We start from the raw sequence: 27790 nt of genomic DNA on the forward strand, positions 1-27790 counted from the left end.
AAGAGAAAGCAACTACAGAGTGGTTTGTACAAACTAACTTGTGGTGACTGTCCGAAAACTTACATCGGTCAAACTGGCAGAACTTTTGACAAACGGATAGCAGAACACAAAAGGGCTTTCAACAATAGAAAAACAGACACTTCTACATACGCACTTCACCTTCTAGATCATAATCATTCTTTCAATGAAGAGTTTCAAATTCTACATATTCAAAATAAAGGCCTTAAGCTATCACTTTTAGAATCAATGGAAATTAATAAATTGAAAAATACAGATATAATTCTGAATGACCAACTCGAGACAAACAGCTCCCCACTCCTCAACCTCTTCAGTTAAAGACTTAAAAAGACAAACACATTGTAAAATATATCACTTGAGAAAGGCACTTTGCCGAAACAGCTGTAGTAATAACATAGTTGTAATAAATTTTATGGAAGTATAGAAAACAAACGTTTTTCAGTGTTTTATTGTGAGATTTATGTATTTGACTTCCATTTACGGCTTATCCGCGATTTTCGTTATTCGCGACAACCGTGCCACCCAACTCCACGGATAAACGGGAGTTGACTGTATCTGATCACAAGAATCTGTGAATGATTTCTGTATTTTACTATAAACTGGTTTTATTAGGTGTGTGTAGTTGATTCGCTGAGCTTGAGAATACTTTGAGAGAGTCATTTTCGGAAACATAAAGATTTCTATAGTCCTTTATGACACAAATTCATTTATGTAATCTATGATTATGTAAAACTACATAAGTACAAGTTTATTTATTTATTTCTCGGTAATATATTTTATTATACAATACATACTATAATACAATAATAAATAACGTGCTGTGGCACTCCGAGAGTGACTGAGGATGCGAACCATAGCTTTCTTATCGTCTACGCACGGAGGGAGGGTTTTTAATTTAATTTAATTGAATTTACTTTATTTTTTTTTTTTATTTAATGTAATTTAAATTAATTTTATTTATTTTGTTCTATTTTATTTTATTGAATTTACTTTATTTTATTGTAATTTAATTTAATTCAATTCATTTAAATTATTTATTTAATTTTTTTAATTTATTTTATATAATATATTTAATTTATCTAATTTTTTTATTTTATTAAGAAACACGAATGCGACTGCATTTACCTTAGTCTGATCACGCGAAGTGTGGGGTGGCGCGACATGTCGTTACAGTCGTTTCAATCGGTCGTCTTTTATTTTATCATACCTTCGCGCGTCCATCGCTTCGACGGTATCCTGCGATAAGAAAGCTATGCTTCAAATAAATATTGGAGGAACAGTTAGTGATTGCTTAAAAGTACTAAATACAACTTTAGAAACTTTTAGGTGTTACTTTGCAATCGACTCTACTAGGATAGTCGCAAACTTGTTCATCTTGATCCCATAAAGTACCATCTGGGCAAGTAAATTCAATAGCCTGTCCTCGTAGACATTCGTAATATTTGGCGCAATCATCTGCATCTGGTAACAAGGTTCCGTCTTTTTGGCCAACACAAACTTGACCTATAAACAAGATAATATACGTTTACAAAGTTGTATTTTAAATCTGGAAAAATAAAATTTTATGATAAGAATAAATTTTGAAAAAATGAATAACCATTTTCAATCTCGTTGCAAAACGACAATACAGCCGAACCATATTCTAGTCCAATCAGAGAGTGCAGCAAACACCTCTACCGGTTTCGAAACTTATTATTCTCTCATCAGGAGGCACATATAGACCAGTAAGGATCTGTTTTTAGGTGGATGTGAGAAGTGGCGTTTAGATTTTTGCGGATAAAGTTAGGTGATAACTTCGTTAATAATAATTGATTTATGCTCCTTCTCAAATATACCCGGAACATTAATAAAAAAAAAATAAAATATTTAAAAATTTCAAAAAATTTCGTTTTTTTTTCTACTTTTTTTGCTTATAACTTTAAAACGATTCATTTTGGAACAAAGTCGTATAGGAATAAAACAAAGACAATTAAATTTTCTATCAGATGCGATTGGTTAAACATGTCTTAATTTATCACCCTTGCTGCAGAATAGCAATAAATATAAAATAAGGGGGCAAAACAAGTCTGTCCTTATTCAGTGATTTTCCATCACTTAGGTTACACTTGGAACCTTCCTAATTCGCTTAGAAAATTTTTGTAATGTGCTAAAACCGTACACCAAATTTCATTAAAATTGACTTACTAGATTTTGAATAATAATTTTGCAATCTAAACTTTTTTTTTTAAATTAAAATTTTTTAAAATCTTGCACAACAAAAACTAGAACATACAAAGATTTGTCAGTTTTTTACATATAAAGAAGCACTCCACCTATCTAATACACTTTACAGAATTGAAATCGGATTATTTAAGCAGCCTCAGCAATGTTTTAAAGTTGTAAACAGTTTTTTGGCTTATAAACAAATTATTGCTGTGGTCAGGAGGGTGTGCTACGGGCTCCTTTATTTAGATGGACTTACCCAAGATTTTTATGTATTTTTTGACCCGTAGAACACGATTTTTTTGGATAACAGTTGATCCGGATGTCGATAAGATCCGGAACAAAGAACTTGAGGAATTACATAACATCGATTTTTCGCAAAATAATATATTTTTTTGTATTTCTTGGGTAATTCTAAGCAAAAAATGTTCTTACAAGTTTTTTCGAAGGATGCATAGTTTTCGAGATAAACGCAGTGGAACTTTAAAAAAATCGAAAAATTGCAATTTTTGAACGCGAATAACTTTTGATTAAAAAATAAAATAGCAATTCTGCTGACAGCATTTGAAAGTTTAAGTCAAATTATACCCGTTTTAATTATTTGCATTGCTAAAAATTAATTTTTTTATTATTAAACAAAGCTATTTGTTTATAAGCCAAAAAATTGTTTATAAGTTAAAACATTGCTGAGGCCCCTTAAATAATCCGATTTTAATTCTGTAAAGTGTATTAGGTAGGTAGAGCACCTCTATATATGTAAAAAATTAGCCAACTTCTAAATGGTCTATTTTTTGTTCAGAAAGATTTTAAAAAATTTGAACTTTTTTGAAACCATTTACATTGCAAATTTATTATGCAAAATCTATTAGGTCGATTTTAATGAAATTTGGTACACCGTTTAAGTATGTTACAAAGGATTTCCTAAGCGAATTACTAAGGTTCTAAGTGCCACCAAAGTGGTTAAAAACATTGAATAACAACAGGCGTATTTTGCCCCCTTATTTTGTATTTATTGCTATATTGCAGAAAAGGTAATACGTTAAAACATTTTTGACCAGTCGTATATCATACAAAATTCAATTATCTTTATTTTATTTCTCTACGACTTTGTTCCAAAACGAATCGTTTTAAAGTTATAAGCAAAGAAAGCAGAAAAAAATCGACGTTTTTCGAAATTTTTAAATATTTTAATTTTTTATTAATGTTCCGGGCATATTTGAGAAGGAGCATAAGTCAATTATTATTACTGAAGGTGTCACCTAACTTTATCTGCAAAAATCCGAATGCCACCTCTCACATCCAAAAATAGACGTTTTTTCACAGATCCTTACTGGTCTAATATGCTGCTCTCTCCGATCCAACCAAAACAAACCCCAGCGTGCAGTCCCGGATCTGGTTACACCTCCGAGGCTTCTACAATTTGCAAGCCATACGGATGCTGAGACTAAGGAAGATGAGGGAATTCTACAATTTACAAATTCACGTCCCATCTGCTCAGCGCGGTAAAGTTCCAACGAGAATGGTTCCCTTCGTACTCCAATCAGAGTAAATGTAAATCAAAAATGAATAACCATTTTCAATTTCGTTGCAAAACGAAAATACAGCCGAACCATATTCTAGTCCAATCAGAGAGTGCAGCAAGCACCTCTACCGGTTTCGAAACTTATTAGTCCCTCATCAGGAGGCACATATTATGCTGCTCTCTCCGATCCAACCAAAACAAACCCCAGCGTGCAGTCCCGGATTGCAACGAACAAAATGGCGTAGATGCCCTAGCGGCAACTGCTAGCAAAAAGACTAAGTTTTCACTCTAATGACATATAAAACAATGGGATGTAGTTGTTTTATATGCCATTAGAGTGAAAACTTAGTCTTTTTGCTAGCAGTTGCCGCTAGGGCATCTATGCCATTTTGTTCGTTGCAATCCGGGACTGCACGCTGGGGTTTGTTTTAGTTGGATCGGAGAGAGCAGCATATGTGCCTCCTGATGAGAGACTAATAAGTTTCGAAACCGGTAGAGGTGCTTGCTGCACTCTTTGATTGGACTAGAATATGGTTCGGCTGTATTTTCGTTTTGCAACGAAATTGAAAATGGTTATTCATTTTTGATTTACATGTACTCTGATTGGAGTATGAAGGGACCATTCTCGTTGGAACTTTACCGCGCTGAGCAGATGGGAAGTGAATTGTAAATTGTAGAATTCCCTCATCTTCCTTAGTCTCAGCATCCGTATGGCTTGCAAATTGTAGAAGCCTCGGAGGTGTAACCAGAGAAGGTTCCCATTGTTTTCATTCTGGTGGGATGTAGAATAGCATTATGTTGTTTTATATGCCATTAAAGTGAAAACAGTCTTTTTTTTAATAAATTTTCACTCAACAATATGGTTCAGAAATGTTTTTTGGGATATTTTTATATTAACTGCTACGCTAAACGTAATTTTATTTCGTGGGTCGATATAATCTTCTTCCTATTGCGCCGTCTCCTTTCAAACTGATGCATGAAAAATTTCTGCGGTTGAGCGGATAAACCATCTTCTCAGTCTTTCAGCTACGAGTTCTGGCGTCTTCTTACTGATCTTTTTCCGTGTACTTTACCTTCCAATATGATTCGCAATAATTCATATCTTTCACCTCCCAACACGTGGCCCAAGTATTCTATTATTTTTTCTTTGATTAGTCTGAGTATTGCTTTTTTTTGCTCATACGTCGAAGTAACGTACGTCCAAATTCACTGTTTACTTGAGATTTGGATGCGCACTGGTGTTGACGTTCGGCTTTTCCAAATTTTCTGAATTTTATTTTGGTAACGTCTCGCCAAGTAAGATATCTGCACGGCACTAAAATAAAAAAGAATGTGTGTGTACTTTGTACGCACGTAAGAAGTTATACTTCTAAATATGATTTCAATGAAATAAATATACTTTCGGACAGTTTATTTGTATTTTATTTGAAGATTAAATCAATTTTTACTTCCTACTTTCCAAAAATTTTTATAAAAACAATACCAAAAATTAAAAAAAAGATTAGAAAACAACAGGATTTGAACCGGGGACCTCTTGATCTCCAGCCCAACGCTCTACCACTGAGCTATACCCTTTTGTTTATACGGGCTACAAGATTTCTCAGACATAGTGACAAACATACGAAGTGAATTATAAAATACTTTAAATATTACTTATTATCTTATTCCCGAGGTAGGCAAGTCCAAATACACAAAAATTATGATAATGGTTATTTATGATATAAATGTTAAAAGCACAATTTTAAGGCACGTATGTGAAAGATTCGCTTCGCTCATTCTGCAATTCACATGAGTGCCTTAAAAATGTACTTTTTAACATCTATATCATACAATATTTTTTTCTACAAACGTCTTATATATCAACAATTATAATTTATTCATTCTCAATTACAGGACAATACCTACAAAAACTTTTACTTGAACTTGACTGACATTCCATTTTTATATTTTTCTTGACATTACATCAAAACTGCCTATACTGTCAATACGTAAATCGTAACAACTATAGAATAACATCTACTTTTATTTTTGTATATTCTAACAAATTTTAATAGTTTTTTTTTCCTACAAACGTGTTAAAAATGCAATAATACAGTTTAAATTAAATTTAAAAAAAAAACTTTTAAACCACCTTTTTCAAATTGCGCAAGTTGTATTATTAATATTAATGTTAATAAATGAAATATAAATATTTTGACGGTTCACAATTTGACAAATCACTTTTAACTGCAGTGCCTTATAATTTTTAAAGCACTGGTGCTTGAAAGTAGCATTTTTAACACGTTTGTAGAAAAATATATTTAAAAACACTAATATATCCTCTCCACACCTTTTCTGGACTGATACATACATAAATTAAAACATTTAGTAACGAACTCCATACTGTCTGTGTGCGCATGCGCGCAGATTAATAAAATGTCACCCTCAATCGCGCCTAAAGAAGTATAACTTCAAAGATTCAGAAAATATGGAGAAACCGAACGTCAACAGCAGTGCGCATTCCAATCAGAAATACAAAGTGAATTTGGTCGTGCTTTACCTCATTGTTAGTAACTTTTTGTACCCATGGAATTCTCAATCACTAGAATGGTAGTATACAATGTATATCTCAGACGGTAGTCCTTTGTTATTATTTATAAGTGTTTAAAGAGTCCCTATTACAACGTAAAATTACAAAGTAAAATCAAAGTATCTTCTTCTTAAAGTGCCTATCCGATTCGGATGTTGGCGACCATCATGGCTATCGTGACTTTGTTTACCGCAGCGCGAAACAGTTCAGTGGTAGTCGTGTTATACTACTTTCGTAAATTGTGAAGCCAGAAAATGTGTCTTCTTCCCGGTGCTCTATTACCTTTTACCTTCCCTTGGAGAATTATTTGGAGAAGGCCGTAACGTTCTTGATTTCTCATTACATATTCTAGGTATTCTAATTTTTTAGTTTTGATGGTCATGAGAATTTCTTACCCTTTCCCCATTCTACGCAGGACTTGCACATTAGTAATTCGGTCAACCCATGATATACGTAAGATGCGCCTGTAACACCACATATCGAAAGCTTAAAGCCGATTCATAGATGCAACAGCTAGTGTCCACGCTTCCATTCCGTAGGACAGAATTGTGAATATGTAGCATTTCAATAGACGGTATTTTGTTTTTAATGATATGTCTCGACTGTTGAAAATGGGTCTCACTCTAACGAATGCTGCTTTTGCTTTTATTATTCGCTGTTTAATTTCCGTTGAGTGGTCCCATTGGCCATTTAAATTGGTGCCCAGATATGTATATTGCTCGACTCTGTTGGTTGATTGTACATAAGTTGATTGTAAGTTGAGCGTTTAGCATTGTTTTTTTACTAATTGTCATAAATTTTGTCTTCTTTATCTTAAGAGCTAGTCCGTATCTGTTGTTGACTTCTGTTATGCAATTTATTAATATCTGTAAATCATTCATTTTATCGGCAAAATCTATGATGTCCCCTGCATATATCTAATGTTATTCAACCATTCACCGTTTATTAATATCCCTTTCGCACAACCGTCTAAAGCTTCCTTAAATACCCATTCAGAATAAATATTCAATAGTAGTGGAGATAATATACAGCCCTGTCGTACCCCTCGTTCTATTGCAATTTTATCAGTTAACTGATCTTCTAATTTGATTTTGGCAGTTTGATTGTAATAAATGTTTCTGATAATTCTCAAATCTTTGTTTTCAGTTCCAATTTCTTGCATTAGAGTTATTAATTTGTCATGTTTTACTCTGTCAAATGCTTTCTGGTAATCTATAAAGCATACGTATATCTCACAATTTACATCCCTGCATCTCTGAAATAGCATTTGTACAGCAAAAAGGGCCTCCCGTGTTCCCAGAGCATCACGAAATCCGAATTGTGTTTTTGTTAGTTGTTCCTCGCACTTTGTATTGGGACCGTGCAAATTCGGCAAAGCGACCCCTATTTCTACGCTCTGTACTTATATTCGCACTTTTAATTATATTGGCCAATTATATTAGTCCTGGTTACTGGATAATTGTCAAGGCCATAGTCCAAAAAAATAATAAGAAAAAATAAGATTCAGGTTATGTTATGAAACAGTAAACAATTGTATGTAGTAAATAAAATTAGTTATTAAAATGAAGTACTGCAAGCAAAATACAATTAATTAAATTTACCTTTATATAATAATTGCATATCATATCAATATTGTGGAGCAATGTATAATTTTTCTGCCTCAATGACAGAAGGTATGAAATATACGTCAATTTGACAATTTCAATTGACAATATGAATTATTTAAGATAGTTGCAATATTTCTCCGCGACTCGCGCACGGTCGTTTCTCGTTTCCCTTCCAAGTACTTGCACACCGCGAATACATTCTTTTGTGAATCACCTTTAGAAATGTTTTAAGTAAATGGCTCATAAAGATTTGTTTCTATCCATTTTTGGAGAATTATGCCTGTGCCACATATAGAGAGAAGATCTAAATTATGGAATAAATTCATTTTCTCTAAAATGGACGACTTTAGAGAAAAATCCCGAAATAGGTTGAGATTTTTATTTTCAAATTACAATGTTTTCGCATATATTTCATACTAGTTACGTCATCCACCTGAGCGTGGTGACGTAATCGATGATTTTTTTAAATGGGAATAGGGGTCGTGTGGCACCTCATTTGAAAGGGTGTTCAATTCTCTATACAGTAATATAAACATTAGGTAATATCATTATTTATACAGGGTGGCCAAAATAATAATTTTTTAATTAAATTAATTGACGAAAAAAGAAGAATGTATGCAATTTATTTAACTCAAAATACATTCGATCACCGTCAGAAAATAGAAAAAAAAATGTTGATTTGGCAAATAAACATTGCTTTTCGCTTAAATTAAATGTTCAAACTGCTAAGAGGTGGGTGGGAGGCTGTTTGTGATTTAAATTAAGCGAAAAGAAATGTTTATTTGTGAAATAAATATTTTTTTCTATTTACTGACAGTAGTACAATGTATTTTGAGTTAATAAATCATATAAATTCTTCTGTTTGCTTCAATTAATTTAATTCAAAAATTATTTTTTTTTATCACCCTGCATAAATATTGATATTATCGTTTATATTACCGAATAAAGAATTGAACACCCTTTCAAATGAGATGCCACACGACCTCTATTCCCATTTAAAAATCATTGATTACGTCATCACGCTCAGATGTATGACGTCACAAGTATGAAATATACGCCAAACAATTGTAATTTAAAAATAAAAATCGATCTGTTTCAGAATTTTTCTTCAAAGTCGTCCATTTTAGAGAAAATGAATTTATTCCATAATTTAGATCCTCTCTGTATATTGTTAAATATATTTGTCAACCATTTTATGCCGTAAAGTAAAACTACTATTCCAAATTTTACTTACTTGGGGCAGTAGAAGGTCCAGGTGTGGTTGCTATAAAAAGAAGATTTAAAATTATTAATGAAAATACAGTATAATGTTATGATTTAGTTAAAATATTAATATTTATTATAATTACTAGATCTTTTAAATTTAAATATGATGCAAAAACTGAAGTTAATTACTAGTTGTTTATATTTTAAAATTATATAAAAAAACAAGAGTACAACGGGTACTTTCAACGCTGAAATATAGAGCTAGTCGTACCCATAGCTAGGGGAGAAGGTACTACTGTTGATTGAAATATTAATATGGGTTAAATCAATCACCGGTACTACAGATATTTTGGATAGCTTGGATATTAGTGCACCCTTAATATGTTGTGTAGATTTTGGCATTGGATCCGAGCATGACATGTAACACCGTTGCCGTATCCTCTATTTTTTCATACTATCACATTACAATTTTTTGTGATATTATATTTGTGTGTGAAATGTATCATTTGTGTATTTTAGGTATGTTCTAATATGTTATGTATAGATAGGTTTTTACTTGATTATTTTAAATCATTGTGAAGTTTAATTTGCTAGAAACCTTGTAATATTGTGTAATGTGTAAAAAATAAGTAGTTTTGAAACACCAATTAAGTAAAGTTTATTATGTTGTCGTTTTCACCAATTTTGAAAAAATGTGAAAACGTTGAATTATCCACGTCCGTCTGTCAGTCCGTCCGTCTTGTCTGTCTGTTTGTAAACTCAACTCCTCCGTCATTATATCAGGTAGAATGACAAATGAGGTGTCAAATGAAAGCTTATAATCCAAGGATTGTACTAAAGGTGAGAAATTTAACCTAGGCTGTCTGTCCGTCTGTCCGTCTGACCGCGAATATAATTCCCTCGTCACTATACCAGGTAGAACAACAAATGAGGTGTCAAATGAAAGTTTATAAACCGAGGATGGTACTAAAGGTGAGAAATTTGAGGCTGTCTATCCGTGCGACTATCTGTCCGACCGCGAATATAACTCCTCCGTCACTATACCAGTATTGTACTATTCCAGTGACTTTAACACAGTACTTCTGGTCGCATTTCTAAAACCCGAATTTCCACCTTTTGTACCATCCTTGGAGTATAAGCTTTCATTTGACACCTCATTTGTGATTCTACCTGCTATAAGGACGGAGGAGTAAACGTTATTATAAAATTATTCTATTATTCTTGTAGTTACATTTAACATTGATTGAAATTATGAAAGAAATAAAGAAAACAGTATGGCAATACTGTGGACCCAAAAAACATAAGATTCAGCTGTGGGTTACATAGGGTGCACTAATACCCAAGCTGTTCGATATTTTTAACCTGAATTAACTGTGAAACAAATAGATAGTAAGACTTACTTGCTACTGGAGCACGACCTGAAAAAAAAATAAATGATTATTACTAGTTTTTTATACATTAGTGAAGTAATAAATAATAATAAACATTTAGTTGTGAATCGAAACAAGAGCCGGCTTATTTTAGTATTTCAGAGTAGTAGTAATTAGTTTAAACCCTTTTTAGGGTTTTTTCAGAGAGTGCGTATTTGATTCTCTCGGAACCACTACAATTCGGGCCGCCGGTATCGGCTCACAACAAAATAACATGATGGCATGGATGCCGTAGCGGCATCTGCTAAAGACGAATGAAAGTTTTACTTTTAATATTAACAATATCAAAATGAAAACTTTATTAGAACTAATCTTCTGGTTACACCATTCGTGGCTTCTAAAATTTGCAAGCCAACGAATTGCCGGAGCTAAGAAGACCGAGGAAGATCTATCAGGTTGCATCTCACTTCCCGCCTGTCCAGCACGGTAGAATTCCAATAAAGATTAGTTCCCAATACTCAGATTAGGAGTAGAACTAATAAAAATAATAAATAATCATTTCGTTGTGAATCGAAACAAGAGCCGTCTTATTTTAGTTAGTTCAGAGAGCGCCAAAAGCACTCTAACTAGTTTCAACCCATCTTAGGGTTTCTTTAGAGCAGTATGGTCCAACCTCACCCAGGCGAGCCGCATGCGCCCCTCAAACACATTTCAAAAGTATTGCCATTGATAACTTTTACCTGTTCCAACTCTGTCTAACTTTTCGTAATCTTAAGAAAGTAGTTAACCTTGAACACCCACTCCCGATGAGCGGGCAGTTAGCTTCAGTCAGCTGCACGTGTCGTGTTGAATTAACAGTGGCGAATAAATTGAATGTTAAATTCAGAATGAGTAGTGCCAAAAAACGCAAAATTTTCGAAGAGAATCGTACGTTCCAAGGAAAATGGGAAAATCAATATTTCTTCATCGAATTAAAAGGCATAAAGGCAAACCTGAGTGCATTACTTGTTGTCAAGTACTCGCGGTATCAAAAGAATACAATATTAGTAGGCATTATGAAACCCAGCACAAAACAAAATACGACAAATATCAAGGTGAAGCTCGCAATACTCTTGTAAAAGAACTTAAAGCTAAATTGAATAAACAAAAATCTCTGTTTACAAAACCGACAGCTGTTCAATCATCAAGCTTAACAGCATCATATGAAGTATGTTTAGAGCTTGTCAAAAGTAAAAAAGCATTTAGAGATGGAGAAATGATCAAGCGGTGTGCCGTTAAAATGGCGCGATCCTTTGGAGATGAAAAGATGGCCAAAAATTTTGAATGTGTTTCAGTTTCCCATCAAACTGTATCTAGAAGAGTTGATGAGCTGAATACTCATGTATTTAAAAAAATGGTCGACACAGTTCGTGATTGTTTGTACTACTCCTTAGCCCTGGACGAATCTGTTAATATTAGGTACTGACAAAAATCAGCTATTAATTTTTGTTAGATGCATCAGTGAAAATTTTTGTGAAACTGAGGAACTTCTAAAACTGCACCACATGGAAGACGGGACCAAAGGTATAAATATATTTGAAGCAGTTAGTGACGCTGTGAAAAATATAGGCGGTTTTCAAAAGTGCTCTTGCGTTTGCACCGACGCCGACGGAGCAAAACCAATGACGGGACGCATAACGGGATTGGCTGGACTTTTGCGGGAAAATGGTGTTAACTGTGTTATGTTTCATTGCATTATCCATCACGAGGCTCTCTGCGGAAAGATAATTAAAATCAACGATACTATGAAAACTGTAGTGCAGATAGTAAACAGCTAAGAGGAGGAAACAGAGCTCAGCGACACCGAAAATTCATCTCTTTCTTGGAGGAATTAAATACTGGATATAAAAACGTCCCCCTAAATTCAGAGATACGCTGGTTGAGTGCAGGTAAATGCCTTAGAAAATTTTTTTCTTTAAGAAAAGAGATCTTACTGTTTTTTGAAACGGAAATTGTTATTAACACGGACGTATTTATAACAAAGCTTAAGAACAAAACATTTCTTCATGAACTGGCATTTCTAACAGACATTACCTCTCACTTGAACACATTAAACCTACAACTACAGGGGAAAAATAAGACAGTATCACAGTTGGTTGGTCAAATTGAGACATTTTCCAAAAAACTTGATCTTTTCGAGAACTGCATGAAAATAAACGACCTCACACATTTTCCTGCGTGTTTCGAAATAAATCAAGAAGAAACCATGGTCGATTTCTCGAGGTTTGCAAAAGTTCTTACAGAAATAAAAAGAGAATTCGATGAAAGATTTTCGGAATTTGATGCACTAAAACCAGATCTTGAGCTTTTTAACAATCCAATGGGAGTCAACATCCAGAACCAATCAGCAGAATACCAATTAGAGCTGTGCGAACTACAGTCCGATTCGTTTTTTCACGCAAAGAAAAATGAAGACATTAGTACCTTTTGGAAGTTGGTCTCCAAGGATCGTTTCCCTAAACTTCGTAACTTTGCGTTGAAACTATACCTATTCAATGTTTGGTAGTATATATGTATATAGTTATGGTAGTATATAGTTATGGTAGTACGTATATATGTGAAAGTACATTTTCTGCTTTGAAGCATATTAAATCTAAAACACGTAATCGCATGGAAAACGATTCTCTGGAAGCGTGTATTAGAACTAGGACTAGCATAGATATAGATGTGCAAAAGTTAGTAGAGGATAAACCCTTGCCTCAAATATCCCATTGATTTTTTATTTTATGTTAAATTTTAAACATAACATGTAAATTGTAAACCATAATAAAATACTTGTAAATAATATTTCATTTGTATATTATTTAAAAAAAAAAACTTTTTTTGAACGAGTCGAGTTCTCTGGCCCTTCATAATAATTTCAAATTTAATACGGCCCGTAACGTCTAAAAGGTTGGACCACACTGCTTTAGAGAGTGTATATATATTTGATTCTCTCTGAACCACTAAAATTCTGGCCGCCGATATCGGTTCACAACGAAATAACATGAGGGCATGGATGCCGTGGCGGCATCTGCTAAGCAGATTAGATATTCTAGTCTTCCAGTAGTGTTAAATGTAATGCAAGTTTTATTATTCAGATTAAAAAAAGAAACAAATATTTTTAACGAATACTTACTGCAGTCAACTTCGTCAGGGAAATCACAGTAGTTTTTAATATGATTCCATAATCTATTAGCTGGACATTTTTCAAGATATCTGAGTCCGTGATCACATTCGTAATATTCTGAGCAATTACCAGGAACGTAATCGTATGTGATTATGTCAGAGGGATAAGGACAATTAGGATCTGGCGTAAAATCTACAAAAATACCATTCTTAAAAAACATTTCATTGTTAAATGTAAGTAATATGTACTTTTTACTTTTCTTTATCTTATACATTACTATTAAGTGTAAGATATAAAAAAAATCCAGGAATTTTGCTTAAGGGGATAGGCGCAAACTTTCGGCTCCAATATTTAAATGCATTTATTTTTTTTGGAATCTTGAGAAAACTAATTAGTATTTTTGAAAAATTTAAACGCAGAATGAAAGATTACGTTATTACCGAGGACCGAAAGTCCCTGAAAACTTCAATATGTTTATTTTAATAAGTTACAGGACTGAAAAAAAAAAGAGAAAATTTAGTATGATTTTTAATTTCAAATATTTCATTCAAAAGAAACTTTTTATTTATTCTAAGGTAATTTCGGCCCTTGGTAATAATTTAGTCTTTCATTCTGCGTTTAAATTTTTCAAAAATAGTTATTAGTTTTTTCAAGATCGAAAAAAAAATGAACACCATGTCCGTAGTGATGTTTTCCAAATCAAACATTCGTTATCTTTGTCATACAACGCACTCAGTCTAACATAATGTGCTGACAAGACAGTGGCAAACAAGACTACTAAATATTTGACACGGCTTCAGAAATATTTTGAGTTGTTTATTAAATAATATTGATAGTGTATTTGATAAATAATTGATTTAAGACGTGAAATTAATAAAAAGTTATTGTTTATTATGTATGGAAGATCCAAGCAGAGAATACACCAGGATATATTCTGTGAGTATTTTGTTGTTAAAGATGTTCTGATGTTCAAAATTTATCTAAGCGTTCCATAGTAACAGTATAGTATTAATAAAATCACTTTACCACTTTTCTTTTTTCTCAATTAGATATTAGTTTTTATTGTATAGTATATAAATTATTGTAATCACTGAATACATAGTTAGTGAAAAATTAATCATATTAATTAACTGAATTAATAACTTAAGCGATTATACAAGTAACACTTATCCAAGAACATTCAAAAGCCATCTCTAAGTTAATAATGACAATGTCATTGTCAAGTAATGTTTACATCTCCATACCAGTGAGAATTTTACTACACGAAATTTTCCGTGCAAAGAAAGAAAAAGTAGGGATATCCGTAAAATATTTGCGCCTACGCTCTTAAAAATGTGTAAAAAATATCTTTTATTATTAAATTTGTTCATATATTACCTGATGGTCGAGTAGCCTGTGTAGCTCTTGTACGTGGAGCCTCTGAAATAAAAAATTAAAATATACTCATAATATAAAATTCATTTTGATTTTCACTAAATAAAATGGATCAATTTATAATCGACGAAATTGTTACATTTGCTTTCCACTTATGGAGATGGATGTTCTCCGTTTTATACAAACTTATACAAATTTATACAAACTTTTGACAACCGCTGTGAAAAGAAGGTTTGTTCTAATAGTCAAACATTCGATTATTATTGTTCTGGATCTAAGATTGAAGCCCAGATCCATTTTTTTTTAATTTCTGTCGTACCATTTTATTTTTTTTATGACTTCGTTTTTATACTACATCACAAACAAATTAATATATGAAATTGATAGCTACAGATAAAGTATCATAATTTTTGTTAGCTTGTTTTCTTTGTTTTATTTCTTCAGTATTTCTGGTTTAGCTCTTTAACTACCATTTCATATATTTTTTTCTCCAATTTTATTTTTGTTTATGTGCTAGTAAAAGTGATTTAGAGAACCACATCCACTCTTCCGATTCTGAACAACTCGACCTCGTTAATTTTGTTTGCCTCAAAACACAAACCATCGTTTGAGTTTTTCGAAAATTAAACGTGAGTTTATCTGGTTTTATTAATCAAGATTCTTTCGTGATTTATGCATAATTTGTACATTTTTTTATATAAATAGTTATCTAATAACCCGCACTTTAAGAAAAAATCTAAAAGGAAGCAATTACACTCATCTTAGGAAATATTAACTTACCTGTTGGAGCTGATGGATCGATTTCTGAAAAAAGAAAGTATGTAATTAGCAGATCTAACTAAACAACAAAAATGTATGGTTGTATGAACAAATTATTAACAACAAATTAGAGAGCATAATGGGTGAAAGGAATGTAGAATGAATGTCGGGAATATTAGAAGATGTAATTAAAGAAGCAGCAAATATTTCCAGCACCAATGACAACACAAAGAAAAAACAAAAATAATGGTTTGATGAAGAATGTAAACAAGGATTGGAAGAACGGACCAGACTATGATTAAAAATGATAATTCAAGGAAAAAGAGAAGCGTGGGAAAATTACATTGACTAAAGAAATAAAACCTAAAAAATACTACGAGAAAAAAGAGAAGCATTACCCACATAACAATTTCATGTTCCTAGTAGATTCATAGAACATATTTTTCAGAAAAAGTATATACTGAGAATATCCGTAATTACCATTGCGAATGTGCAGAGAAGATACTAAGTATATACTACATTACAGTACTTAAACGTTCTATGTATATACTTAGAATGTACTACCGCACTTCTTTTTAGTATATATCAAGAACATACTTTTTGAAGGTTCTAAGGAGGTGCTATAAACCTTCTATTTATATACTTAGAATGTACTATCGCACATATTTTTAGTATATGGGAAGAATATTCGAAGGAAGTGCTATATACCTTCTAGTTATGTACTTAGAATGTACTATCGCACATATTTTTAGTATATGGGAAGAATATTCCAAGGAAGTGCTATATACCTTCTATTTATATACTTAGAATGTACTATCGCACATATTTTTAGTATATGGGAAGAATATTCCAAGGATGTGCTATATATTTCTCAGAAGTATGTTTTCTACATCACCCAATCTCATCCTAGGTTCTACTAATATATTATATTTACATATTCTAATTGCATATGAGAATGTAGTTATTACATTCTACAATATTACGTAAAAAGTAAGTATAAAATATAAAATATAAGTAATATATTTAGTTATTATGTGCACATCAAAATAAAAATGCTGCTTATATATTATATAAGCATCATTGTTATGTGGGTATGAAGCTAAGTTGAAAAATATAGAGAAAAGCTATAAACATAATCAAATTAGGAACCTGTACCAAGGGATAAAAATAACAAACGAGGACACCAGCCGAAAACTGTACATTATAAAGATAAGAATAGAGAAATGATTATGGGAGAACCAGAGATATTAGAACACTGGAAGTAGTACTTTGATAGCTTCTAAATGGACCTGAACAGACAGACGATAATAACGAGGAAGCAATGGATTTAGTAAATTGAAGAGCAGGCTCCGACTTTAAGCAAATTTCAGAATAACATCGAGAATGTAAAAATGAATAAAACCCCAGGAAGCGACTGCATAACGGCTGAAATGATTAAATTTGCAGGAAATCAGTTAGTAGATAAAATCCAGAAGCTAATTAAAGATATTATATGGAAACAAGAAATACTGCCTGAGGAATGGACAGAAGCAAGAAGAAATACTATGCCCTAATCACAAAAAAGGAAATACGGTTGATTGTCACAATTATCAAAGCATACAATAATCTTAGCTAAAAGCAAAATAGAACTGATGGAAACAGTCGTGAAACTCGAAGAGAGGGCAGCAACCAAAGGATTGTATATAAATGAAGCAAAAACAAAGTATGTGGAATGCACAAATAAGCAGTTCGTTCGGGTGCAATACATATCAATGACACCAGCGAAGGGAACATAATATAAATTCGAAGAAGTTGAAAGATTTGAGTACCTACTTAAGAACTCTTCACAAGATATTCTAAAGTGTGAAGAAGTACAGAAAAGAATTATGGTGGGCAACCGTGCTATATATGCTCTCAATGGTTTATTAAGAAGCAACAAAATATATCTCGAAGAGCAAAACTAAGAACCTACAAGACCGTAATAATGCCGATAATGGGTCAAAACAAAAAAACACCAAGAGTTGTTATTAGTTTGGGAGCGGAAAATACTTTGGTGGGAAAAACTTAAATGGACAATGAATAAGATCCTTACATATTAGCAGTAGGTAATTAAGTCACAGACTTAGATGGTTGGGCCATGTGCAGAGAATGATTCCGTCTAAAATTCCCAGAATGATAATATCTAGTGTATTGGCAGGGACAAGGCGAAGAGGAAGACCGAGGTCACGATGGAGTAACGGAGTTAAAGAAGATATCAGAAGATTAACTTAACGAATTGGGAAAGAAAAGCGGCTGTCAAAAGAAGGTGGAAAAGAATAGTACCTACATCAGGCCATAGGCCTACTAGGCCTATTATAACTGATAATTTTCCTTCAAACTTTTGATAATATAAGAAAAACAGATCAGTTCTTTGCATCAGGATAAACTACTAGTAACAATTTAAAAAGAAGAAGACGTTTGGCTTCGAAATATTAGAACACTTTTCTTATATACAAATATTGTGTCCTTAAAACAAAACCTGAGTAGACAATGAAGGATCTGACGAAAAAAATAGCAAAAACATAACTCTACCTCAAAAGAAGTTTAAAATTTTTTAAGATGTTATTTTGAATATATTTTCATACTCACTGCAGTCGACATTCGATTTATAATCACAATATTGTTTTTCTTGATTCCACCATAGATCTGGTGGACATTCCATTATACTTGCCTTTCCAGCAAAGCACTCAATATATTCGGAGCAATTAACTGGATCTGGCCAGAAGGTTGCCTCATTTCCAGGTTTAGGACATTCAAAATCAGCTAATACAGCAGCTAGGTACAACAAAATAAAAAATATGAAATACTACAATCAGTACATTATTCTACGTGCCTTAGCAAGACGAAAACAAAAAATATAAACTTCTAAAAAATATATATTACTAAAAGAACAAATGAGGCGTCGAGTAGGAGCTTATGATTCAAAAATGGTAGACCTGGATCCCACGTACCAAAAAAAAGTTGACTAATAGTAAGCTGAAAATTTGTTAATAGCTTAACAGTGTCTAGTCGGACAAACTATGATGTATGGGAACACTGGAACATGGGAAGTTTTAATGGTGAGCAGGTTAAAAATTTGGAACGTCAGACTACGAAAACGTTCCATGTATTTTGTCGGACAGAACTTCCAATTGATTTGTTACCATTTCATTAAACTCTCATGCTATAATCAGACTGGCGTTTATCACCAACTGGGCATTTTGATGAGTGGAACACGAAGAACATGTCAAATGACAGGAATCGTGTTGGTTAGTAGGAAACCTAATAGCAGTCTGATTTTTGCATGAGAGTTTAGTGAAAGGGTAACAAATCAATTGAATGTTCTGTCCGACAAAATACATGGGACGTTTTCGTAATCTGACGTTACAAATTTTTAAACTGTTCCACAATTAAAACTTCCCCTGTTCCAGTGTTCCCGTACATTAAAGTTTGTCCGACTAGACACAGTTATAAGCTATTAACATATTTTCAGCTTGCTATTAATCAACTTTTTTTTGGTACGCGGGATCCAGGCCTATGGTATTAAAGGTGAGCAATTTAACCTCGGACTTTTCCATAGTAGCAACTCAAAGTATTGTTTTAAAATCGCCGAAATAGTACGAACAATATATAGTACTCGACGAGCCTTAGCAAGGCGAAAATTAATATATATATTTCCGGTTTTTATACCACTTCCGGTTAAAAAGGTGTAATTGGAAGTACCACATTATAGTCGCAGAAATAGTAGGTACATATTGTGATATATCAATCATCAATATTTAGTTATGGTTTTGATATCATTTCCGGTTAAAAAGTTATGACCGGAAATATGGCAAAAGTCGCACAAAATTAGTGAAATCATACATCAGTCCAAGAAAAATTATACTTTAAGTATAAAAGTATAAGATATTAAAATTTTTTTGGATATACAATATACATACATGCGATCTAAATTTTTTGTTATTACTCGAAAAAACACTTACTACTAGCAGCTAGTCCAATAATGCACAGTGTGAGGAAATCTGAAAAATACAGGTACCTATTAGTAACGTATATAAGTAAGTACTTAATTTATTATTGTTGAAACCTAAACAGGAATAACTACCACTTCTTTTTTATTTCTGGACGGTAGACGGCCAGAAATTAGCAATTAGCAGCATACGCAGATGATATAAACATAATGAGTAGAACAATGAATGCGGCGGTAGAAATCTACGTTGAGTTGAAACAGAGTATAGAAGCTGTAGGGCTAGCAATAAATATGATACAAACAAAATAAAACTACTCATACAAATTAGCTCAAATAGACCAGCGCAATAGACGAATATAAAACATGTGAATAGATTTACGTACTTGGGAATGGACCTGATCGCAAACAATGAAGAAGAACCGAAAAATAGAAGGCTTATGCTGGTAAATAAAGCCTATTTCGCGATGGCCACATATTTAAATAGCGAGGCGTACACCGGAAAACAATACTCCGGATCTATAAGACAATAATCAGGCCCATAGTAAGTTATGGGTGTGAAATATGGGTTGTGACAGAAATCTGCCAATGCATTAGACATGTGAAGAAAAATATTACGTACATAGGATACTGGGCCCAATAACAACTGGCCAATTAGGTGTAATAAAGAGATATACGAACAATATAGCGAACCAATACTAGCACACTACATTAAACAGCAGAGACTACGGTGGACGGGGCATGTGGTCCGCAAGCATGAGAACAGAATTTCCAGAAAATTGCTAAATGCAAAAATGTAAGGAAAAATAACTGTTGGGAGACCAAAAAATAGATGGGAAGACAAAATAGATGAGAATGCCAAAAACCTCCTAAGAACGCGTTCATGGGAAAGAACAGCAGTATATCGAAATAATTGGAGAAGCTTTCTGAAGGAGGCCAAGGCCCGGTTTGGGCTGTAGTGACATTGGATGGATGGAGACGGCCAGTAATATTTTTAACTCTTCTATTATCTTCTTCTTCAAGTGCCATCTCCGCGACGGAGGTCGGCAATTATCATAGCTATTCGGACTTTGGAGACGGCTGCTCTGAAAAGTTCCTTTGATGTAGGTACAGTTGGTTCCAAAAAAACTGATACGACTCTTAAAGCGTATTTTGTAGAAAATTGAGCAGTGTATTTTGAAAGATAAATACTTTTTATTTACATGCTGTCACTGTCACTGCCAAATCTTAAAATTTGTCAGATAACTTATTCTGTTCAATGTCTAAGAACCGTGGTTCAACTTGGGTTCAACCCGTTGGTTCAACCTCAAAAAATGGCTGTTTGTTTGTTTATTATTTATTTGTCTGTCATAATAAATATAATATAATGTCAGACCAATCATACACTGCTCAAAATGATCAAATCTTACTAAGAGTAGTATCAGTTTTTTAAGGAACCAGCTGTACATCCGTACCATTCTCTCAGGTCGCGCAGCCACGATATTAAAATTGTATATACAAATCCCGCGATATTTCGCAAAATAAACATCAGATCGAAAAACTGCAAAATACACTTATTCAATATGTTTGAAAAATCTATCGAATGGTACCAAACACGACCCACCACGGAAGTGGGGTGGGGGTTACTTTAAAATCTTAAATGGGAGCCCCATTTTTTATTGCAGATTTGGATTCTTTGCGTAAAAATAAGCAACTTTTATTCGAAACATTTTTTCGAATTATGGATAGATGGAGTTATAATCGGAAAAAACGATTGTTGGAAATGGAAAATTAAATTAAAAAAATGGAAAGCGCCCACTAAAATGGAAAATTTTATTTAACTTTTTTTGGTTTTAGGACCTAATAATCACAACCCAATAGGTCCCCAAAGGGCTCGAGTGACTGCACATTTAGCATACTTTGCTCCCCTACCATTAAATGTTACGAGGAGCGCTCCGAAATCATGATTTACAATTACTAAACAATGGTAACACAAAAAATTAGAAAATAATACTTCTAGTCTTGCATTGAAACTGTCTAAATAGTGGTTTGTAATTGTAAAACACTATAAGAGAACGAGATAACAGAAATTCTTAATAAAAGTCTATGTTGTACATCTATAGGTAAGGTAAATATATTTTTCTATTATAATAACAGTTATATTTGAAATGTTTTGTATTATTTATTATTGATAATTTTATTTATATAAAAATTAAACAATTTTTTTCGCTCTTCACTTGCCGGGGCCGGCTCTTCACTTCTTACCGGGGCCCGCTCATCTGTCTCGACGGCCCTGTATATTTAGAATGTAAGAGTTTCAATTAATAGAAAAATTAAGATGTAAGACAAATACGTACCTAATACCTACTTCTATATTTAACAACACGATGTCTTATGAAAACAGAAAGAAAATTATGAAAATCGCCCGCTAAACAAAGGAGAATTAAGAATACACAAGCTAAAAATATATTTCACAAACGATTTAACTCAAGCAGAGATACAAATCTAATATGAAATTCAATGATAATAAAAGAAAGAAGATAACAAAGATAACAAAAGGAAGAATTCAAAGATAATAATACTCGAGCTGATTATCAGAAAGTACACATAGATCGAAGCACACGTACATAGAATCAGCAAAAAAAAGAAGAAATGAGTGTCATAACGATTCAAGTAAACTGTTTCATTATCATTCTCTTTGCCTTATCCCTATGCGGGGTCGGCTTCCCTAATTGCATTTATCTACACAATTCTATCCTGGGTCATAACAATATTAATCCCATGTACCAACATGTCCTCCCTAATCGTCTCCCCCACGTCTTCTTTGGTCTTCCTCTCCTACTCCTTCCAGGAATCTGCACTTCAGCTACTCTTCGTATTGGATGATTAACGTCTCGACGTTGAACATGACCAAACCATCTCAACCTATGCTCTCTCATTTTGGCATTAATTGGTGCCACACCTAGACTTCCCCTAATATACTCATTTTTAATTTTATCCTTTCTTGTCACTCCACTCATCCATCTAAGCATTCTCATCTCCGCCACATGCATTCGTTGTTCCTCTTTCTTTTTCACTGCCCAACATTCAGTTCCGTACATCATAGCCGATCTTATGACTGTTTTATAGAATTTTCCTTTCAGCTTCATTGGAACTTTTCTGTCACACAACACAACACTCGCTTCCTTCCACTTCATCCATCCAGCCCTAATTTTACTGCATACATCTCCATCTACTTCTCCATTACTCTGTAATACCGATCCCAGGTACTTAAAACTATTGCTTTTTACAATCTAAAGTTCACAATCCAAAGATACCATTTTATTTGTAGTAACTCCATCTTTAAATGAACATTCCAAATACTCTGTTTTTGTCCTACTAAGTTTTAAACCTTTTTCCTCCAGAGCTCGTGTCCACTGTTCCAGTTTTTGTTCTAAGTCTCTTTCACTATTTCCTACTAACACGACATCATCAGCATACATTAAGCACCACGGAATGTTACACTGTAGTTTCGCTGTTATCTGGTCCACAACTAATGAGAATAAATACGGACTAAGCACCGAGCCTTGGTGCAATCCTACTTTCACATGAAATTTATCAGCCTCTCCCACACCTATCTTAACACTAGTCGTTACTCCCTCATAAATATCCCTCACAATCTTTACATATGCACCAGGGACTCCTTTCTTATTGAGTGCCCACCACAGAATCTCTCGAGGACTCTATCATATGCTTTCTCAAGATCAATGAATACCATATGAGCGTTTGTTTCTTTACTCCTGTATTTTTCCATCAACTGCCTTATAATGAAAATTGCGTCTGTTGTTGATCTGCCCTGCATAAAGCAAAATTGATTCTCGGATATGTCGGTCTCTTCACGTATCCGTCTATCAATTACTCTCTCCCATATTTTCATGGTGTGGCTAAGCAGTTTTATAGCCCTGTAGTTTGTATACTGCTGTATATCTCCCTTGTTTTTGTAGACAGGTACTAGTATACTGCTTCTCCATTCGTCTGGCATTTGTCCAACTTCCATAATTCTATTAAATAAACCTGCTAGCCACCTTGTTCCGGTCTCTCCCAATGCTTTCCATACTTCCCCGGGAATATCATCTGGTCCTACCGCTTTTCCTTTCTTTATTTTTTGAAGCGCTTGAGCCACTTCCTCGTTTGTTATTTTGGTGATCATTGCTGCTACTGTCTCCGTTGACTCCACAGGCTGTCTGTCAAATTCTTCATTTAATAAGCTGTCAAAGTACTTTCTCCATCTCTTTTTGACATCCTTTTCGTGAGCTAGTATTTTATTATTTTCATCTCGGATACATCTAATCTGATTAAAATCTTTTGCTTTCTTTGCTCTCTGTTTGGCTATTTTATATATCTTCGTTTCGCCTTCCCTGGTATCAAGTTGATCGTATAGGTTTGAATACGCTTCTGCTTTAGCTTTTGCTACTGCTCCTTTCGCTTCCTTTTTCGCGACCATATAGTTTTGAAGATCTGTGTTGGATCTGGTTTCTTGCCACTTTTTATATAATTTTCCCTTCTCTTTTATTTTTCGTTGAACTTCGTTTGACCACCACCAAGTCTCTTTATCCTCGAACTTTTTTCCTGACGTTTTCCCCAGTATTTCAATAACAGTCTCTCTAATATACTACTGGCCATTTTTCTCCAAATTGTAGTAGGGCTTCCTTTCATGTTCCAACATATTTTCTCTACTATTCTTTCCCTGAATAGACCTTCTTTCTCATCTTTTAGCATCCACCACTTGATTTTTTGTGGTCCTCTCCGATATTTTGGTTTAGTTTCACTTTTTACTTGTTGTTGGCTTACTGTCTCACTAACTATTACCTTGCAGTCCTTGCATTTACGTATGTCTTCTTTCCTTATCATGAAATAGTCTATTTGGGATTGATGTTGTCCACTTTTGTACGTAATAAGTTGAGTTTCTCTCTTTGTAAACTGTCTCTCAAGTAAACTGTTTACCCAAGTATAAAAATACCAATCGGGCTATGCTTAGGAAAATATTCCACCAACGCATCTCAGTTTACCCGTCTGAACCGCCATCATTTTCTACTCTTTCAATACGGAGTATAGGGTAAAGGCGGATCCACATCAATAAAAATTTATGTTGTACCTGTATTTGACGCAAATTTGTTCGTGTGCGCTGAAAATTTTGTTGGTGTGGACTGTGCGCCGCATAGAATAATGCAAAAATATTTTCGTGACGAACAACGCACGCTATCCGTCGTGCTGTCGGTTTTTCAGTCGACTTCAAAGAAATTTGCGACGCACAGTAATGTTAGTGTGGACTTAATTACCCAGCAAACAAACTTGAGCCCAGTTAGTGATGATTACGTTAAATTTACGGAAAATTTCAACGAAGTACGTCTTATCTCGGTGATTTATGACGGGAAAAAAACGTATTTCAGTGCCAAATCATTCACCTATATATTAGTGCTTCCTTTATATACATGTTTGACATTAGAATAATATAAAATCATAATGACGAATATAGTACATGTTTTGTATAGTAGGTGTGAATGTCGGTTACATCGCAAAGGTACGTTTATTTCACGGAATCATCACGAAACAGAAATAACTTCCTTTGGTTAAATTTTGAGAAATATTTTGGAAAACAAAATTTTACAACGGTGTTGGTTAAATACGTATCGCTCGAATTTTACTCACTGTATTTTATGCACGTCGAAAAATTAGATGTAAGTATTTCACGTAAAAGTAATGTAAATAATACCAATATTTAAACAAAAAGTTTATGCTTTCGCTTTTAAAATCATTTAGCATAACTATTTGAATCCAACCTTGATTTAAAGCTATTTTTGCTATTTTTTTCTTTAAAAATATCACAGGAGCTAAAATAATGTTGAGTGTAATTTTCAAATCGCGCGCGGTGATGACGTACTACCAAGCCTTTCTCCTCCTTTAAATACCATCACGTGACTAACATAGTTGGTTCGAAAACTAAATTACTCGATTTATCGAATAATACGTTTCGAAAGGATTATTTTTTTTATATTATTCTGGTATTTAAATAGATTTTTAGTAAGACCAATTAGTTAATAGTAGAAGAAATTTAAAAACAAAAAGAAAATATGTAATACTAATTTAAAGTAAGTAGAATAGTTTAACTGTAATTTAAACATTATCGATTTTTATAATCGATGATCATAACCTCTAATATCAGCTTCTCACATTTTCATCAAATATCACATTTCTCATTTCTCACAACTACAACTATTACAACAAAAATATAACAAAAAGTGAAACGTGAAGAGCTTTCTTTCCCTCGTTTTATTTTAGGCGGGTTTATTTATAATAATGTCTTTCGTATTAACGTTTACCTCACTGCTCGAGGGTTGAAGTGCAATTAGAAAAAACAAGAAGTGTCCTCCTCAAAATAAAAAGTAACCTGTGTTATGTTCGCGTATTTTTTAATGTGTCTTTAGGTCGGTACCATTTTTGGTGCATTATCTTGTATAATAATTATACAAGACAAATGTTTTAAAGTCTCTAAATTCTACTGAATAAATACATACATTGTTAATACTTTATACTATGCTTGTTTTATTTATATCATATGAGGATAATAATTACGTGATTCGTAAGTTAATTAAGGTCGAATTATTTACGTGAACCGAGGACGTATCTTTAACGTGAAAACTAATATATACGTTCCTTAAAAGATACGTTAATCAACACGTGTTTGCAACGTGAATTTCCCGAAACATTTTATTGCTATTTAAGGTAGATAACACGTCTATTGAAGACGAGTTATTCACGTAAGCAATTTACGTATATTGGTGACAAATGCACCCAAAATTCACGTCATTAACACGTCGGTCTGTTTGCTGGGTATGCACTTGTCGCTAAGTGGATTCGGAAATACAACACACGAACTAAATATTTACGTCGTAAAAATAATTGACCATATTTTGTGTCGCAAATAGTTTTTCTGCATTTTAAAATACAACACACACAGATTTTTACTGATATTTATTCGCCTTAAAACAAAATAAAAATAGACGGTTTCGTTTTGATTCAAATCGAGTATCTTGCCTTCCCTTGACATGCGTTTCTAGGTTTACCCGTTATCAAAGAGACTTTGCAAGAAGACTTAGAAAAAGAAGTTACCAAAAGTAAATCAAGACGCGTCAAAAATCTGATAAAACGAGAAATAGCGAATACGTCATTAATAATGTAGACGGAAATGACAATTGACAAAAGTTAAATTGTACTTACGGTTCATTTTATGATAGTAAGCAACCAAATTTTTACGTTAACAATTAAGCAACCAAGTAAGTATCTAAACTAATAATTAAGCAGAAGTATGATATTTATACTAAAATCCCTACTTCTAAAAACTAGATGCTTTTCAAAACATCATCAATGGCACTTAAAAACCGGAATAAAAAAATAATGCATTTTAATCTAATCGTCAGCACATTTTTTCTGTTTATTGTAGGTATATCTGAAGTATATATTTCCGAACTCTTTATTTGTAAGTACTATGACATTATTTATTAATATAGTTTCGAAGAATTATATCTTAAGATAATCTCCAAAAACGCAACAGGGGAATGTGTTAGGTATTGTAAAGTATGATGGAAAAAATAAGAACAAAATATTTATTTATTTACCTATTGATAACAAACGTTACAAACACACCTGCAAAATTATTTTGCGAAAACTACTTGATCGATTATGCTGAATATGAATTACAAGAATAAAAAACAGCCAAATGCCGTAAAAATGAGTGGCGCAACAATATTCCAGCTACAAAAGATCTGATATGAATATTACGTGGAGCGAAAATGTATTATCATTTTGATGCATAACAAAATTCTAGTTTTATTTTAAAAGATTTTCCATAATGTTTGCTAAATTTGAAGTAAACGCGCCACAAAAGAGTTTCAAAGTTCAAACTGTATCAAAGTTACTCTTTTGTGGCGCGTTTTACTTCAAATTTAGCAAATAATATGGAAAAATCTTTTAAAATAAAACTAGAATTTTGTTTTGCATCAAAATGAAAATACATTTTCGCGCCACGTAATATT

General features: G+C 33.2%; 1 protein-coding gene across 2 annotated transcripts; it reads right to left on the reverse strand.

Moving 5' to 3' along the window:
* Nucleotides 1-759: 759 nt before the first annotated feature.
* Nucleotides 760-27162, reverse strand: LOC126885740 (peritrophin-1-like). Of its 2 annotated transcripts, XM_050652518.1 has the most exons (9): nucleotides 26976-27162; nucleotides 19756-19794; nucleotides 18383-18568; nucleotides 15797-15820; nucleotides 15020-15061; nucleotides 13652-13834; nucleotides 10525-10542; nucleotides 9153-9182; nucleotides 760-1521 (listed from the first exon to the last, which is right to left on the reverse strand). In XM_050652518.1, the coding sequence occupies exons 1-9, from the start codon at nucleotides 26980-26982 to the stop codon at nucleotides 1331-1333; spliced, it is 720 nt and encodes a 239-aa protein (XP_050508475.1). In that variant the 5' UTR covers nucleotides 26983-27162; the 3' UTR covers nucleotides 760-1330. The 2 variants fall into 2 exon arrangements, with proteins under 2 accessions (XP_050508475.1, XP_050508476.1); XM_050652519.1 differs by lacking the exon at nucleotides 18383-18568 and having other exon boundaries at nucleotides 26976-27138.
* Between the last annotated feature and the right edge of the window lie 628 nt (nucleotides 27163-27790).

This window comes from Diabrotica virgifera, chromosome 5, assembly GCF_917563875.1.
Source record: "Diabrotica virgifera virgifera chromosome 5, PGI_DIABVI_V3a".
NCBI classification, from domain to species: domain Eukaryota; kingdom Metazoa; phylum Arthropoda; class Insecta; order Coleoptera; family Chrysomelidae; genus Diabrotica; species Diabrotica virgifera.